At 45.7% G+C, this 18,189-nt stretch overlaps 2 protein-coding genes across 2 annotated transcripts; one reads left to right on the plus strand and one right to left on the minus strand.

Moving 5' to 3' along the window:
- Positions 1–280: 280 nt before the first annotated feature.
- HIF1AN (hypoxia inducible factor 1 subunit alpha inhibitor) lies at positions 281–10,076 on the minus strand. The gene is made up of 8 exons (XM_074907334.1): positions 9,879–10,076; positions 8,476–8,726; positions 7,071–7,219; positions 5,231–5,376; positions 4,656–4,762; positions 4,209–4,272; positions 3,879–3,989; positions 281–2,700 (listed from the first exon to the last, which is right to left on the minus strand). Exons 1-8 carry the CDS (start codon positions 10,059–10,061, stop codon positions 2,656–2,658), a joined length of 1,056 nt encoding a protein of 351 aa, XP_074763435.1. The 5' UTR covers positions 10,062–10,076; the 3' UTR covers positions 281–2,655.
- A 3,925-nt stretch (positions 10,077–14,001) lies between these two features.
- NDUFB8 (NADH:ubiquinone oxidoreductase subunit B8) lies at positions 14,002–17,792 on the plus strand. The gene is made up of 5 exons (XM_074908330.1): positions 14,002–14,139; positions 14,321–14,447; positions 15,065–15,164; positions 16,731–16,886; positions 17,562–17,792. Exons 1-5 carry the CDS (start codon positions 14,040–14,042, stop codon positions 17,652–17,654), a joined length of 576 nt encoding a protein of 191 aa, XP_074764431.1. The 5' UTR covers positions 14,002–14,039; the 3' UTR covers positions 17,655–17,792.
- Positions 17,793–18,189: the final 397 nt, after the last annotated feature.

Here is an 18,189-nt window from a genome sequence, read left to right on the forward strand (position 1 = left end):
GAGGGGAATTTGTTCCGTCCCCACCGACACTTATTGTTGACAGCATTCAAGGATCCCATCTTATTCCCAGCTTTCCTTTCAGGCTTACAGAAATAGTATGGGGAAAGTTGTGAAGATGCAAAATAATGCAACTGGTATTGCTGTTTTGAAGGCAGTTCTGGAGACCAACAGCTTTCACCAGTGAAGAACACAAGTAGAGTTATTGGAAAGACTGAAATGTAGCTTTATACACACATCTCCTTATACAGCCACTCACAAAAGAAAAGCCACACAATTCTGTTGTTCAACATTGGTTGTATTTAAGAACTACACTTCAGAAGGTACCGTGTGTTTGTCACACCCCACCCCCTGCACACACACCCCTAGCAGAGAACACACACAGCTTCCCAATACCATGGCAAGGGGCATTGAAAGCACAAGGTGAAAAGGGAAGGGGGGGAGGGGGGTGGAGTCAGTCCATCAGTGCATTGTAAATGAGCTTTCACAAAGTCAAGTGCAGCAAAACCTGTTCAGACACTTTAAAAGTTAGACCTTTGGCAAATAAAGAAAAAAAAGGATCCTAAAGTTCTGTAAGTACCATTCTCTCTCCACACGGGATACAAACTCCCACCCTGAGCTTCAAGAGTTGATGGTGTCTAACAAGTAGTACTAGAGACTACCATGTGCTGAATAAATAGCACAGAGATGGGATTTCATTTGAGCATCTTTCAACCAAGCGCATGTGCCCAGGATTCCTGGGAAGGCTTTGCTTTTGGCCAGGCTCAGCAGCTTAGCCTTCTTCCCTACCTAACTGAAGGCTGAGCATTATCCAGCTGAGTGCTCTTCATCTGGATCTAACCACAGCTCTGGAGAGTCTGCAACAAGTAACATGGCAGTCAGACGACTCAGTGACACAGGCATACCTATTAAACAAGGACCCCGCAGCTGCCAATTACACTTCACTTGTTCTGATCTGTAAAGCAGTCAGAAAACTAGCCCCTGGGACCTCCTGTTTGAAAAGCATTTCAACTTTATGCAAGACAAGCTCCCTGCAAGTGGTGCACAAGCTGTCCCAGCAAAAGATGGGACCCGAGGCTAAAGATGGAGCACTTCTTGAGCAGCATGTTCTCAACACTTTTATCAGACTCCCATGTCAGAACAAGCCCCAAAGAACAAGAGGGAACACTGGGAAGTCTCAATAGAACAAATTCCCCACCATTCTCTGGGATGAGATATACAGGCTGTGAAACATCTTCTCTCACCTCTAGCTCTTGGGACCCATTACAACCACATCAAGTACACAAGACCTTTGCACCACCCCCCAAACCAGGGACAGCAGTGCAGCACACAGGGAATAAAAAGCCATCCTCCATATGAGGCTGGAAAAGGAGGAGGAGGAAGAGGAAAGCAAAATGAGTTTTCAAGGTGATTGCTGAGGACTCTTAAACAGAGGCTTGTCTGGTTCCTGTGCCCTGGTCTTGTGACTTCCCAGCCTGTCATGTCAAGTCGCAGAACACAAAAAGGATCAAGATAAACTTAACCACATTTAAACAGAAAGCCCTGATCTCTTTCACATGACTGTACAAGGAAGGGAACTACAGACACTGGCATGGATTTAACTGATGGACAGGAGCCACATAACATCACACAAACACGCACACCTGTGCACAGCCACACACACTGGAATTCTTGCTGTTTCAGTAAAAAGGGCACTTTCCCATGTTACTCCAAGGAGCCAGCACCCCTGGTAGGGAGAAGGGAGGCTCTGTACCTATCTGGCACTGCATTTTGACAGTCTAGCTCGGCACTCCTGGGGAATTCAATTTTAAAATGTGGCTTAATTAGTCAAGACTTGGAGAGTGCCCTGGCATTTATGCATCTCCCTTCATAACGCCACATCCCCTTTCTACCACACTGCAGCTTCAGAAGAGTGGGAGAGAAGCCTTCGCTCCCTACAGAAAGCTGTCAGAAAGATTTATCTAGACTCCTACAACACAGATTTTATTTGGAGAGCATAGGATTTGGCGCTCACACACTAGATTAATTCACTCTGATCTCTACCCTGTACTAAGTCCAAAGCACAGATGTCTTAAATTGAATAAACTGAACCATTTGTCCAGTTGCTTATCACACACAGGCCATCTCACATGTTTCTGTTATACAAAAAGGTGACAGAGTTGAGCACGGACAGGTCCTCTAAACAACAGAGGACTGTGAAACCTAGCACTTCCCATCTTACATCCACTGCAGGCACCAACACATAAACCCAGCCAGGAGGTTCAAACCCCATGAGGCTGAAGGAACAAGATCATTCCTGGTTCTCCTCCAAACTCTTCTTCAAATGCCTGAAAACCCTGAAGCAACACATCCGAGTGACAGAAGCCATGCTCCTTGTTGTGGCAAACAGGGCAGAGGGAGAAAAAACAAATTAGTGAGCATGAATCCAGTTTCCAGTAAGTGCAGACTCTTTCTTGGGAGGTTCAGTTAGATGAGAGTGGAGGATGAATGGGGTACTAACGGTTTTGCAGTTCCAGTAGCCCCCTTTACTGTAGTGGGGCAGAGATGGGCCAGGAAGCCCATCAGTCTGTTAAGTGCTGCGTGCAATACTAGCGCTCAGTATCTTCCATTGCTCGTGAACAAAGCAGCTCCAACATCAGTCACCCAGGCAGCCAGGCATTAGTCATACCGTCCCTTAATCATCATATTCAACAAGGGACCCACCTGTTCAAAGCAAAAACAGATCATTAGCTGGGACAGTTACACAGAAATGGCAGCTGCAGAGCCTGCTCCCTCTGCATCACACCTTATAAGCTGAGTGGCCTAGGGCAGAGGATCTCAGCACACAAACTGAGCCCAAAGTACACCGAATCAGTTTCAAAGTATTTCCTAGTGAAAACACTGGGGCACCCTTAAGCACACCCTCTAACACCCTACCAAAATTGCAGGGTTCTCTGCCAACACCCAACTCTAGCTGTCACTAAAACACTGTATCCACGGTATTTGAGACTTTTTCACTTCCCACCTTATATTTGCGATTTCTCAGCAAATGCTATTAAAAAGCTAATAGTCATCAGGGGTTGTGCTTTTTTGCAAGGCAGTGAAGGAACATTCTTACTCACTGAATCCTTGGGGTCACTTGGAAGGAAGGCTAGGACTGACGATTTTGCTAAGGTTTTGGTTTCAGTCAAGACCACTCCCATTCCTCAGCACTGCCTGATCACTGGGGGAAGTTCAGCATGCTATGGCAGTAAGATAATCTCAGGCAAGAGGCATGATCTCGCAAGTGCACTAAAGAGAAGTTGCTGCACAGTGGTAACGGTTACAGACCATGAAAACATTTCTATTCACACTCAGTATTTCCACTTTCAGAACAGCAGAAGATATTCAAATGTATACTCTTACTACTTCAATCTGTTTTTTTGAAATACCAGTTGGTTAAAAGTGCAAAGAATACGGAGGGGACAGAGAGGTGTGTTAAGGGGGAAGCACATACTTAATAGAAGAGATTTCTCTTATTTAAGAGGTTTGGATTCAACAGGTAAAACAGTTTCCTTTTTTTGGCACATACTGGGTATCACTGCTGCCCAGAAAGCTAAGGAGAGTTTCAGAGCAACACTTTCCTGGCAGTGCCAAAAGCCAAAGTACATCTTCCCCCACATACAAGAACAACTACTCCATTGTCTGTAGTGGTCCTCTCCAGAATTATAATTTAAAGAGCTTGCCTTTTTGTAGCCAAAGGACCTCTGAAGACAGCAGGAAGAACCATTCACAGCAACAGAGCAACCCTGCTTTCTCCTACCCTCATTGTGACACCTGCAGAGCCAAATAGTTGGCATCTCGAGTTTTGCATTAAGCCATAATGATTTCAACAGCAGTGACTATATGGCTCTCTTTTGTACCTCTTGTGGATTTCCTAAGGCTTCTCCCAACATCTTCTCAATGTTCCTCATTATCGCCACTTTCTGATGAGCCTTTAATGGATATTCGATTCTCTTTGGAGTTGGGGCACCCTGAAATATCAAAAATAGCTCACTGCATGCTTCCTGAATTGGTAGATTATTTCATTTTCTCCCAGTCACTCAGTTTTCCACACACCACTTTCAGCTTTAAAGCAAAAGATTTGGTGCAATGAAGTTCTCATATTGGCAACACATGCCAATAAACCTCTACCTGAAAAAATCCTCTGGGATAGATCTATCCAATCTGTGCAGGAAGGTGCTTGTACTCACCTTGTACCAGAAGTTCACAGTGATGGTAATCCCCCCATTCAGGAGAGACTCAATGTGGTGCCACCTGCACGGAAACCACACAAAAAAGAAAATAAACTATTGCTGTAGCTTAGTGAAATACCTTGGATGGATGAGTTCAGACAGCATTAGACAAGCCTTGCCCTATATCTCCATCATCAAGACCTCAGAACTTGTGGAAAGCTCTCCTTAAATACAGATCCTTTTCTTGCACACATTACTGGAGTACTCGCACAATAATGTAGCGTCAGGGAGAACTGGCATCCAACAGACAGGAATCAGAAGCAGATTGGCCCAAGATATCACAGTAAACATCCCACTTGCTGGAGAAGTCAAAATAAAATTCTCTTAAGAGCCAACCCACACTTTATGCAGAAGACCCTTTAAACCTGTTTGATGGTCACTGTGCAGTCCCACCATACTTCTTACCAGTACATAGGTATGTATAGCACATCTCCTGGACCCACCACCGTCTCATAGCCAACCACGCTCCGGAAGTTCGGAAACTTCTCATAGTCAGGATTGTCGAAGTCCACCTAACAGAAGAAAACATTAAGAAACTCAGAACTTCCTGCAATAACAGTCCTCATTATCAGCTCTCAGTATCAAATCATCCTGATTTTCCCTATTTAGCTTTTACATTCCCATTTGTGTCTTAACTCCATTGAGAAGTCCTGCAGTACCTCCAGCTTAGAGGTAATTTATAATTTGTCTCTGAGCAAATCCGTATTAGACTGAATGATCAGTGAAACAGAACAGAGAAGATAGCAACTGCAGCCCAGCTGTGCTATCAGTAAGGAGATGTTTATAGCCCTAGCTCTTCCAAGTCAGGACCAGACACAAACAGAAACACCACCAGTCATTCCATCTATTCTCAGTGTATTCACCAGTTAACAGATCTGAACACATATGCAGCTTTAATTCCAGTGTAGTTTCCTCCCAGCTAGCATCTTCACAAATGCCCTTTTTTGGCATGAGGCAGAGAACAGATCTGCTACTCTCACCTGGCTCTGTCTGTCGCACGGATGGTGCACAGGATAAGGGTAGAGGCATTCAAACTGATCAGGAGGGAACAGGATACACCTCTTGTAACCCTTAATCTGAGCGAAGAAGTTCTGCTGCTCATCATAATGAGCTGGTGTCACATTCCCTACACAGAGAGAAAAGATGATAATCAAGACACTCTCATGTACAGGTATGAAAGACGGAAGCAAGTTATATTCCTTGCTAAAGACAGTAAATATGCTCCCACATATTCAGAAAACTAAACAAGGAAAATGACCACAGAAACAGTACAAACTGGACACTCTATCAGTCAGTCTTTATTGAGCAGTTGCTACTCCACTTAATTTCCATTCTATTAAATCCATATTCAGCACCTTATGCTCTACAGGATTAGGATTTCCAGCTTGCTTCCAGGAACAGCAGATGGGGAATGTTGATGGGAAGCTTTTTCATAAAAGACTGTTTAGATGACAAGTTGCGGCATGGACTTTCAAAAAGTATTAGTCTAGAGGAAAGGAGTCTAACAGACTGATTTTGAAAAAAGACCTAGTAGTTTTGCAAGACAACAAGTAAACAAATATCTTTGTCACTGGAGCTCCTAATAGTACCTCATCAGTCTGATTAACTATTCTGAGGCTTGACTGTCACCACTAGATCTTAAATTTAATCAAATCTTTACAGTGGGACGTTTTGTATCCCTCACAACCACATTTTTCAGGCTGTTTTCCAATTCAGAGATTACTCTTTTAGCTTGCTCTTTATATGTATTTTCATTAAAGAGAATTAAGATAAGCCATATCTTCATTAAAAAGATCATACAATCCCATGCTCCTGTAAAGACACTCCTTTTCCTAGCACACACTGGTTCAAGACAATTCCTTCATTCCTGTGCATAACCTGTTAATAGGATTTCAATGATCATATTATGATCTCTAGGGAAGTGTTGGTGCAGTGCTTTTATGTGAAGTTCTCTCAGCTAGTAAAACAAGCGGCAAAGACAAACTACAGTTAAGTACAACTTGTTGCAAAGGGCAAAAAACATCTGCTGACAGAACTGAACAGCCATGAATTACCAAGTAATTATAATTGGATGTGACAGCCACACTAAGTATAGGCCATCCCACTTTACAAAACTGTATATGTTCCTTGCCCAGTTACTGAGATTTCTTTCTATTTGAATGCTGTCCTCGTCAACAATGTAGTAGTACCTCTGTCTTCTAAGGCACCTGCCTATGAGTCTCCACATGGATTTTGAATTCCACTCTATCCAGATATTTTTAGGATTTATCCATCTTCAAGTTCTCCAGTGCCCTCTAACCTTCCAAGAAGAGATTCAGCTCTTAATTGAAATGGAATCCCTCACCACAGTGTACCAGCTCAAATAATAACAAATGCTTTATAGAATAATCAACATTTCCTCCTGGGTAGACGTTGGAAATGCTAAAAAAAGTGCAGAAGACTACTTTGAGCAACTTGCAAACCCTTTTGCATCTTAAATCTGCAGACTCTGAGCATTTTAAATCTACAGCATCTGAAGTAAACAATAAACAGGTTTTAGAACATGATTAACAATTACTGAAAACAATCCTCCCAACATCACACAGAGCACTTCCATGAGCAGATTACATCCAGGCACTCAGAGTACATCCCTGGGGAAATACAGGCTACTCCTTTGGTTGTTTCCTCTCTATAACCCATGTTAAGTTGTGGCAACAGTCCCCTCCCAACCCAAAGCTTTAAACTGCCTGCTCTGAAGGAACACTTAAGAAACTGGTGGAAAATCCATTTGAAAGACCTGGAACTGAAATACAGAAATGCTGACCAGAGGAAACTGCTTACCTTCCATGCCAATAAGAAGCAAGTTAGAAGTCAGTTGACCCCAGCCACGTTTCCCTTGCTGCTTGTTAATCCAGTTCCAGTTGAAGCCAAGGAAATCCACCACAATCTTCCTTCCAACTGTGTCATTCAGGGTTTGCTGCAGATATAGCCTGTATTTTCCCAGAGACAAGCAGAAATCAAGTATTATGCTTTGTCATGAACAAAAATATGTATCTCTGCATCTCTTCAACAAGATTTCAAAACAAAGAGACATAATTCCTAGAGATTCTGTTCTATCACCACACACGATAAACACCTGTGGAAGTAAACAGTTTCAAGAAGTCTCCAAAGTTTGCTGAAAGGTTTCCTAGTACAGAAGGGAACAGAACTCAGTTCTGCTTTAACAGACACAACAGAAAAAAGATAATTTAGAGCAAGAACAACCCCCTTACAGTGCAGGAGGAGAAAACTGTAAACAGACTGGTCACTATCAAATATCAAACACACTCATGAATAATTGCCAAATAAATGCCACCATTCTAACTCATTTGTGGTAAGATTTATCTCTTCTACTAGAAGTGCATGAGGGAAAAAAAGGGCTCAGGAAACTCAGCATGTTTCCGTATCAAGTTACTTTCATGCCACATTTACATTTAGATGTAGAGGATCAGAGGAATCAAACGTCTGTATTAACAATTGCAGTATTACAGACTACTGTCTGCAATGCTGGAAGAAAAGTGCATTTTTAAGCTCAAGGACTGCCTTCTCTCTTGGAAAAAGCATACCCAAAGCTGAGAAAGAAGAGAAAGGGACAGCCAACAAGTGAACACGAACAGAGTTGCTTCCAATTATGACACAATTAAGCATCTGTAAGTCCTTTTAGAGGGAGGGTGACTGATAAAATTAACTGAGGGTTTAAGTACAGTTGCTAGTAGTTATATTCCGTATAAATGTGAAGCTCCTCTCAGTAACTTACAGCTCTGTTAGTGGTGTAGACCATCACCACCGGCAAATACACAGCATATATGCAAGTTTTTCTTGTCTTTCTGAGAGAGACGGTTAGTACCTGCTGCCTTGGTATTCTGTAAAAAAGGCTGAGTGCCATAGCCTGTACTTTTTCATCAGATAATTAAGCTCCTCTACCAATACCAGAGTCTGCCAAAAGAAAGCGAACCTTAAGGCTTTCTTCATCCAAACCCTGCCTTGGATAGAGAAGAAAAAAATAAATAAAGCTCTGCAGACAATGTGAACAATTTGATTAATGATGGTATGACTTTTTTAATCAGGTAACAAACCTGCTGTCAACTAGCAGACCTGCAGAAAACAGCTATAAAAAAAAAGTTTGAAAGGTTTTAATCATCAACACTCACTGAAGAGAAACTTACCCCCTACTCAGATCTGCTGAAATGGAGAAACATCCACTTACCTCTCAGCACTCCCTTTTTGTTGTATTTCTTTGAGTCTGCCCACAAACTCAGCAAACTTCATCTCTTCTCTGCTCGACTTGGGTTTGAAGTTCTTAAAATTGGCCATCTTCTTCTCATCATAGTACAAAAACTTGTGTGTGCTGGCACTATACACTGAGAAGTCCCCATTGCCAATGTTTTCCTGGAGGTAGTCCAGGTCCCATTTCAGAGCAGGATAAACCAGATTCGTATCTGTCAGCACCACTGGCTCCTGGAGAGAAACAGGAAGTTTACTGATTCAAGCACCTCCTGAACTTGAGAACCATCACATTCATTACTGCAACCACACAAACTCTCTTTGAAAATGTGGAATTGGAAAAAAGCATTTAGAGTAATCAAATACCTTGGTCTGGGGAAAAACACATGCAAAACATTACAGGAAGATTTAGGAAAGTGGTGGCCTCCTCCTACAGCAAGCTCCTGGTAGCAATGGGACAGATTCCACTATCTGCTTAGCTAATCTCTAACACGTGAGATTAGACAAACACTAGCTGGGAACAGTTTTAGGCCTGCTTGGTCCTGCCACGTAGCAAAGAGACACAGTAGATTCTGTCTGGTCACTTCCAGCTTCAGCTATGAAGGGGTAAATGCTGGCAGAAAGATACCTCTGAATCCAGAAACTGAGACAGCACTCCTCTCTTTCCTCAGAGGATCACAGATAACCTTCAGCCATCAAAAAAATGACGTTACCCCACTCCTTCTACACACACAAAAAAACCCCAAAACCAGAAGGAAGACAAAAGACATTACCTATAATTAGTAAGCAACCGAAACAAGAATGACAGCTGCTGTGTTTCCAAGCTGTGCATGCACAACTTCCCTTCTTGCAGGCTTTCTTTAAAAATAACAACTAGCAATCTTACCAAAACGAGACTGAGCTTGTTAGAACTGATACAAGAGCCACTATTGCAAGGCGACCTCCACGTCTGTGGTCACTTTTACTTAGAAAATAACCAACATGTGCCCGTGGTTTTACACACCCGCGACTTCCATCCAGACAACAAAGCACTTAAAGCAAACGCTTTCTGCAAACTTCACAACTCAACGCTGTAGCACCGAAAAGAACTGTCTACTACAACTAACAGGAACAGGACACCGGCAACAACCAAGCCCGCGCAGGAAGGGGGCAAGGCGGGCGCTCCCCAGCAGACAGAGCGGCAGCCCGGATGGACAGAGCCGGGACGGGGAGGCGACTACACCCGGGACGGCACCAGGACCCGGGAGAGCCCCGCACGCTGCGAGCCGCTCTGCGGGCCCTGCTCTGCACGGCCAGACGGGCAGGGCTGGCAGCCCCCGCGCCGCGGGGCAAAAGCCTCCCGGCCCCGCCGCAGCCCCAGGGCCGGGCCGCCGCTGCCCACCGCACCTCGTTCTCGATGAGCTCCTCAGCGCGGGGGTCGCTGTAGCTGAGCCGCGGGATGGGCCGCGTCTCGAAAGAGTAACGACGAAACTGGGAATCGGTCCAGCCAGGCCCTGCCGCTACCCCTGGGCCCTCCCAGCAGCCCGCAGCCGCCGCCGAGGAGGAGGAGGAGGAGGAGGCCGCCGCCATCACCGCCTCCACCGGAGAACTCGGAACTAGAAAGCCGGAAGCGGAAGGCGCCCGCCCACGGCAACGCCGGAAGCGAAGGGAGAAGGCGGGAGGCAGAGGGGCACCATGGGGAGGGCAGGAGCGAGCGGCGGCAGCGAGCAGCGCCCCCGCGCGGGGGGAGGTTGGGGGCGGCCTCCGCTCCCCTCGGCCTTTAGGCACTTTCCAAGGTTTTTGGACATCTGTGAGAGCTGGGAGTCCGCGCGGGGAGAAACCCGCTACAGATAACAGAAAGGATCGTCTGTGAAGTCTTGTGCGGGCCTTCGTGGTCCTCAGTGCTTGGCTCTGTGCCACCCTGCGTGCCTTCAGCCGGCTGCCCCTTCCCCTCACAAGGTCACCAGCAGATGACGGGGCATGAGCACTGCTCCTTGGGAGCTGCTCCACTGCCATGTCCCTAATGAAAACAGCAAACAGTCCGTTGTCCTCACTCCATCTACAGAAAACATACAGCTGTGTTTTGTGCCTGAAAACTAAAAGTTTAATTAATATTTGCTACAAAAAAATATATGTAGCGCTGCTTACTGTAACTAACACGCACCTTTTGATCACAAATAGACATCATTTTAGCAAGATTTCTTAAATTGCATGCCTAGGGCTAAGCTATTGAATTTTTTTCTTAATGTATGTTTACTAACCGAGACAATGTTGACATTCTGCTTTTAATCTGGAAGCAGTAAGAATGATGATTGCTCTTTCCCAAGAAAGACTGCCACGTGAGGCATCAACTCTTGAGAAAATTTTGGTCTTTGGCATTCTCTGGAAAGAAATGGGAGACCTGGTTGACCAGGATATGGAGAAGTCTGAGGTAGTCAACAAATTTTTTGCCTTAGTCTTCACCAGCAAGTGCTCCAGCCACACTGCCCAAGTCACAGAAGGCAAAGGCAGGGACTGAGAGAATGAAGGACGGTCCACTCTAGGAGAAGATCAGGTTCAGGACCATCTAAGGAACCTGAAGGTGCACAAGTCCATGGGACCTGATGAGATACATCCACGGGTCCTGAGGGAACTGACGGATGAAGCGGCTAAGCCGCTGTGCATCATATTTGAGAAGTCATGGCAGTCCAGTGAAGTTCCCACTGACTAGAAAAGGGGAAACATAACCTCCATCTTCAAAAAGGGAAAAAAGGAAGACCTGGGGAACTACAGGACGGTCAATCTCATCTCTGTGTCTGGCAAGATCATGGAGTGGATCCTCCTGGAAATGATGCTAGGGCATATGGAAAATAAGGAGATGACTGGTAAGAGCCAACACAGCTTCACTAAGGGCAAATTGTGCCTCACAAATTTGGTGGTCTTCTATGGCAGGGTTACAGCATCGGGGGATAAGGAAAGAGCAACTGACGTCATCTACCTGGACTTGCGCAAAGCATTTGACACTGTTCTGCACAACATCCTTGTCTCTAAATTGGAGAGACATGGATCTGATGGGTGGATCGCTTGGTGGTTAAGTTACTGGCTGGACGGTCGCACTCAAAGAGTTGCTGTCAACAGCTTGATGTCGAAGTGGAGAGCAGGGACAAGTGGCGTTCCTCAGGGGGCGGTGCTGGGACTAGCACTGTTTAACATCTTTGTCACTGACATGGACAGTGGAATCGAGTGCACCCTCAGCAAATTTCCTAACGACACCAAGCTGTGTGGTGCGGCTGACACGCTGGAGGGAAGGGATGTGCCATCCAGAGGGACCTGGACAGGCTGGAGAGGTGGGCCCGTGCAAACCTCATGAAGTTCAATAAGGCCAAGTGCAAGGTCCTGCACATAGGCTGAGGCAATCCCACGTGCAAACACAGGCTGGGCAATGAGTAGATTGTTGGCAGCCCTGTGGAGAAGGACTTGGGGATTAGTGGTCAAAAAACTCGTTATGAGCCAGCAATCTGCACACACAGCCCAGAAAGCCAACTGTATCCTGGGCTGCATCAAGAGGAGTGTCGAGGGAGGGGATTCTCCCCCTCTTCTCTGATTTTGTGAGACCCCACCAGGAGTACAGTGTTCAGCTCCGGGGACCCCAGTATAAGAACAACATAGACCTATTGGAGTGGGTCCATTTGAGGGCCATGAAGATGATCAGGGGGCTGAAGTACCTCCCTTATGAGGACAGGCTGAGAGAGTTGGGGTTGTTCAGCCTGGAGAAGAGGAGGCTCCAGGAACACCTTATAATGTCTTTCCAATACTTAAAGGGGGCCTGCAGGAAAGCCGGATATGGACTCTTTATCACAGAATGTAGGGATAGGATGAGGGATAATGGTTTTAAACTGAAAGAGGGCAGATTTATATTAGATAGAAGGAAGAAATTCTTTACAGTGAGGGTGGTGAGGCACTGGCACAGGTTGCCCAAAGAGCAAAGGCAGTGTTCAAAGCCAGCTTGGACAGGGCTTTGTGCAACCTGGTCTAGTGGAAGGTGTCCCTGCCCATGGCAGGGGGGTTGGAGCTAGATGGTCTTTAAGGTTCCTTCCAACCCAAACAACTCTACGATTTTCTGATTCACTGGTTTTCATTTTACAGCAGGTGGATTTGCTGTTCTGTCTGTGTAGAGCTTTGCCTTCATGAGAATAATGAAATCTGTCTTCCTCTATCCTTCCAGAATTTATTCATGTGCTTAGTTTTGAGGAAAATGAGTGCTGCTTCACCCTTTAAATCTACAACACTTCTCCTGTACAGGTTAAGAAAAATTTTTATAACATATCTGCAAACATATTTGGATGCTTTGGAATCTTGAGCCACATCTGTGGAAGGCTCAAACATAAGCCGGAAACTAAATACCCAGTGATAGAGCCAATGTAAGAAGCAGCTGACCATGATCCAAGCCTGCAGCAAGGTCTGAGCCCACACAGTGCAGCTGGGAGCTGAACTTCCCCACTTCCAGTGCAATGCTGCTCTCCCCAAAGCACCACATGGTACAGGCCCTGTGGGACAGGCACTGAACACTGCTCCCTCCAGCAGCCTCTGCGCTGGAGGGTTAGGCTCTGAGTTAGTAACTTTATTAAATAAAGAATTGACATACTAACTTTACTGCATAGTCAGTTGCAAGGGAGTTGGCTGAATTAAGACACTGTCCCTAAAACAACACAATGAGGACTTTCTTTGGGGAAAGTGAAAGGTTCCTATTCTAGCCTGCGACTATGCCCCCACCTCAGGCACACTGTGTATCACATATTTTTGTGGTTCATCACTATCTTCATTCAATTAGTAGGTTTGCAATTAATGTTGTTATTAGAAGGAATGACTTTTATGACAAATAGTCCGTGATGTTTTTTGAGCTGCAAAGGTTTATATGTAGATCGTTATTGAGACATTACCCGTTACGGCTGATGTGAATAACTGAAGGAAAATGAGTTCAACTACCACAGAGTTTACATAATGAAGTAAACTGCAAAATCCTTTAACGCTCATATCGATTTTATCTACAATAATATATTGTTTACATTTGAAGAATAGCATCACTAAATTAACATGCCATTTCAGCTGTTCACATTTCCTGGCTCCACGGAGATGATTATCTTATTCGGGTATTGAGTTTAATAATATTGATACTGATACAAAGAAGGCAATTTGCATAACACCACCAGCCAGGGCATCGAGCCGATTGAGCATCGACCCAGCTGCTCCGCAGGAGGCTGTTCTGCGTCTGGAAGGTAACACCGGCCATCAGTTCCCATTACCCCGCTTCAGATGATGACGGCCACAGCAAAATATCGCACCGATGGCCTGTCCGTCCATTAGCTCTTATGTCAATGTTATAACAGCAGCTGATTGATTAATGCCCTACACGGGCCGTTCGCACCCCGCAGCGCAGGCAGCGGCTGGGGTCGCTGCTGCCCCGCGCCTGCCCCGCCCCCTACGCGCCCCGCCCCTCTCCCTCAGGCCCCGCCCCCCACGCGGCCCCGCCCCACCTGCGCACTGATGTCCCTACAGGCCACCGTCGGCCGCGCTTGCGCGGTGGAGGTGATGGCGGCAGCCGGGCTCCGCGGTGTCCTCTGGCAGCGGGCAGCCGCCCGGCTGTGGGCGGCGCGGGTCGCCGCGGCGGCGCCCCCGGGGGCGCGGGCGGGTGAGCGGGGAGGCGGAAGTGGAAGTGCGGGCCCTCGGCCGGCGGCGGGGTGGGTGCCCTTGGGGCGGCGGGGCGGTGATTCGGGGGCCGGGCTGTGAGAGCGGCGCGACCTCCCCGGCCTGGCCTGGCCGCGGCTGCCGGCGGCGCCCGCGCCCACCCTGCCCTGTTGCTCTCCCGCCAGCCTCGGAGATGTCCAAGGACCTGTTGCCCGGGCCGTACCCCCGGACACCGGAGGAGCGGGCAGCCGCCGCGAAGAAGTACAACATGCGGGTGGAGGACTACGAGCCCTACCCCGACGACGGTTTCGGGTGAGCTGGGGGGTCCCGTGCTTCTGCAGTCGGGGATCGGGCCAAGGCCGGCACCTCCCGGCTCTGCGGGCAGGCGCTGCCGGCTGGCAGTCTCGAATGCTTGGAGATGCTGCGCTGTGAGCTTAGAGCTTTGAAAGCACACATCAGTGTTCTAAAATAGGAAGAAGTGGAATGAGTTGGAGGTCTGTGTGAATAAAATACTGTATGAGACACTTCATAAGCTGTTGTAATGCAAGGCTAAGAGGGATGAAATGAAAGCCATCTCTGGAATGAAGATTTCAGGAGACGTTTAAATAGTGGGGAATATTCTGACAGGTGCAAAATGCAGTACAACTAGGGGTTTGTGTTTCAGTTAAGCTTGCATTTTCTTTCTACTAATATAGCCCAAAAAGGCCACTTTGAGTAACACAATTTGTTACAATGACTGGTATCAAGGTAATGATTGTGCTAGTTCCATGTATGCATTTTTTAAAGTGTGCATACATAGGATTTCTAGAAACAAAGTAATGCTGAAGTCTTCTGTTTCCATAAGCTTATCCTATAGTGTCTCCTTACAAGGTGTATCTAAATGAATACAGGCTGCTTATATATTTGAGGGTTTTGTCTGTTTCTCACAGGTATGGTGACTATCCCAAGCTCCCTGATAAGTCTCTGCATGAGAGAGACCCCTGGTATCAGTGGGACCAGCCAGACATGAGGCATAACTGGGGAGAGCCGGTAGGAATGCTAGTACCACTTTTCAAGCTGCTAATCAGTGCTACTGTTATTAAATACTAACATGCACATCTTGTTAGGGCTTTCTGTTTAATTCTTTGTGTAACTGCTTTGTCAAGCGCAGGTGTGTGTTGCCTATTCCCGCAGGGACAGTCAGTTGCCATCAGGGTAATAATTTGAAAGTGCTGAGGACTGTTAACATCTTACTGAGGAAGGAGACTTTACGAAGTTTCTCTGTAGACATAGGAAAGTCTCATGCATTTTCTCTGCCTGATGTGACTCAGTATGAGAGCTTAGTTCAGAATCATTTAGCAAAGAAGCCATCATTTGAGTCCTTTTAGTACAATGGAAGTAGCTATTGCTGCTTTATTGCTCCAGGGTTGTTTTGGGATAGAATACAATTAAGGAGATTTTCTCTGAAGGAAGTTTGCAAGATATCAGTAAGAGAAATGGATGAATAGAGCATTTATGTTAACTTTCAGAATTTAAGTTCCTCAGACTCTCTTGTCAGGAGTAATTTTTCAGTTAGTGCCTGGTCTTTCTGTGAATGGCTACAATCTAACTGATTACTGAACCTGGTGATTAACTTGAGCTCTCCTTACTAAAAGAGATTATGTAAGCATGTGTATGTAATATAATATATCACAGTATAAACATGTCAGAGCATCGTAGCAAATGTACCACAGTAAAGTGCGTGTTCTAATGACTGTAGAAACACGTGAAAAAAACCATGGTGATTCTGTGTTGTTGTGGTGGTTCCTACAGGAAGCCTTGTATAGGTACCCTTGCATGTGGGGTTGGCAGTTGGGGACTAAGTGCAATATACTGGTGCATCCCAGGTGTCAGCACTTGCCTTTGTTTAGGCACCTGAGTTCTGCTCAGTCTGGCTCTCTGGGTTTGATGGCAAATGGGTCTGTGTGCAAAGGGGAAAGATTAAGAGCTAGAAGCAGTACTTGAGCTGCAAATTAATGGCTTCTCTGCCTTTATTAATGTGAAAGGAGACTATAGGCAGAAAATGCTTGGGACCCTACGTGTGCATCAAGGTAGAAGCTTAAATGCCCTTCTTCAATCAGGAGGGTCATTAGCTTGCTACCACCCCTGTTTCTCATGGAGTAACAGTGGCAGGTGCTCTACCTGTTTTGAGTAACTAGCTTCCAAATGGCAGGTAGTTGATGCTTTGTTTGAAATAACACTGCTATTTCTGTTTGGGTATGTGAGTGAACTTCCATAGATGAGGGTATCAATTAATACCATGGCCCTTCAACAGTGCTGGGGAATAAATCTAAGGTGCAGTGATTATGTATATAAATAAAAGCTGCTGCTATCCCGTAATTAATCATATTGCCTGATATACGCACAGGATGGAATTTGGAGTCCTAAGTTCTGCTGTAAGTGACAATATGCTGTGACTTTAGGTAATTCACTTATCTTCTCTGTGGCTTTATCTCCCCTGAGGTGGAGATAAAACAGCTTCTGGCAGTTTTGTCAGTGCTTTAAAGCACTTGGTCCCTTGATAAAAGCAGTTTGAGCACTGTTGGTAAATTGCAGCCATTTTTCTTTGTTCTTTAGATGCACTGGGACTTTGACATGTATCTTCGAAACCGTGTTGATACATCCCCGACTCCAGTTCCCTGGCACACCATGCGTAAACACTTCCTTATCTTTTTGAGTACCATGCTGATCATGTTTGGTCTTGGAGAGATCTATCCGTCTTACAGGCCTGTGGTGAGTGACGCCCTTGGGTAAAGGGAGGAAAAGTAGCTGTGTTTCTTGTCATTGTCAATGCCCAGAAGGGCTGTTTTGCTGAAGCAGAGTGATGAGTGTGAATGCAAAACGCTGCTGCTGCCAGGGTGTGGGCCAAGGGATGTCCTGAGGCCTCATCAAGCCTGATCTGTTCTCTTGACTGCTGTGGCTCAGCTCATAGGTTCCACTTCATAGTGAGCAGGTCATGTCTACAGAGAACTAATTTTAAGCTATACTTCTTCCAGTAGCTCTTCTTTGCTGTAGGTATTCTCCTTCCCAGTGTGTATCTGCTTGAGAGATATCTTTTCTCTCTTCTCCTGCCCTGTGTTTTCAGTTGTCTCATGATCTAGATCATTTGGAATGTACTTCTGTAAAATACATTGGAATACACAAACAGCTTGTGCATTATCCTCATGCTGAGAGATGAACTGTTGGTTAAGATTAAATGCAAGACCACCTTGATGTTTCTGTTAAAGGACATGGATTTATACAAAGAAGTGTGTCTCTGAATTTACTTTCCTGCTGAAGCACTTAAGAAATATAAGTTGTAAATTGTAAGCCTTGGTTTGGGTATGGGTGGGATGAGACATTTTGCCCTTACCCCATAGTTTACTTGGTGAATGGTGAATTTGCCACTCTTTTTATCTCTTCTTGTAGGGACCGAAGCAATATCCCTTCAATGACCTGTATCTGGAGAGAGGAGGAGACCCCAATAAAGAGCCACCAGTGGTGACACACTATGAACTCTGAAAGTTGCTGAAGTGCTATGTTTCTCCTCTGTCAGCTCTGCTGGGGATGGCATCCTCTCTAGTGTTCACTGTGGCATATGTTAATGCTTGTTCTTCAATGTTCAGCCACTAACTGGTGAAATATATCGATGATACCTACTGTGCTGGTTGTCTTCTGTTGGTTTGAGAAGTCTGAACAATGGCCGATGTTCAAATGACCTTTGCCATTTTTCTAAACAGGCTAGTATCTGTGGGGCGAAGTTCTAAGTGCAGTCCTAGGACTGCTGCTAGATTTTTTTGTACCTTGTGCACAAACATTAGCTAAGCCTGTTTATGTAGGAGATATTGCCTGTTACCAAGTGTCTTACTGCAGGTGCTGCTTGAACTAGAGTGTCGTCATTTAATGTGAAATGACAGGCAGAACCAGACTGGTAAGTGCCAGTGCGTGGGAGGCTCATACCGTGTGAATAACTGTCCATCCTTAGTGGGATTTAGCGTTGATCTCCTCCTGGTCTAGATGCACTTTTCAGTGAAGCTTGCACAACCAGTAGGGAGCA

Source organism: Athene noctua, chromosome 5 (assembly GCF_965140245.1).
Source record: "Athene noctua chromosome 5, bAthNoc1.hap1.1, whole genome shotgun sequence".
Lineage (NCBI taxonomy): Eukaryota > Metazoa > Chordata > Aves > Strigiformes > Strigidae > Athene > Athene noctua.

Excerpts from the sequence above, each read along its gene's own strand:
- HIF1AN (XM_074907334.1), bottom strand. The coding sequence starts at position 10,061 with ATGGCGGCGGCCTCCTCCTCCTCCTCCTCCTCGGCGGCGGCTGCGGGC. Across the intron at positions 4,273-4,655 it reads CTATACATACCTATGTACTG|GTGGCACCACATTGAGTCTC; the intron begins GTAAGAAGTATG and ends GTTTCCGTGCAG. Across the intron at positions 3,990-4,208 it reads CTGTGAACTTCTGGTACAAG|GGTGCCCCAACTCCAAAGAG; the intron begins GTGAGTACAAGC and ends TTGATATTTCAG.
- NDUFB8 (XM_074908330.1), top strand. The coding sequence starts at position 14,040 with ATGGCGGCAGCCGGGCTCCGCGGTGTCCTCTGGCAGCGGGCAGCCGCC. Across the intron at positions 14,140-14,320 it reads GCCCCCGGGGGCGCGGGCGG|CCTCGGAGATGTCCAAGGAC; the intron begins GTGAGCGGGGAG and ends CTCTCCCGCCAG. Across the intron at positions 14,448-15,064 it reads TACCCCGACGACGGTTTCGG|GTATGGTGACTATCCCAAGC; the intron begins GTGAGCTGGGGG and ends TGTTTCTCACAG.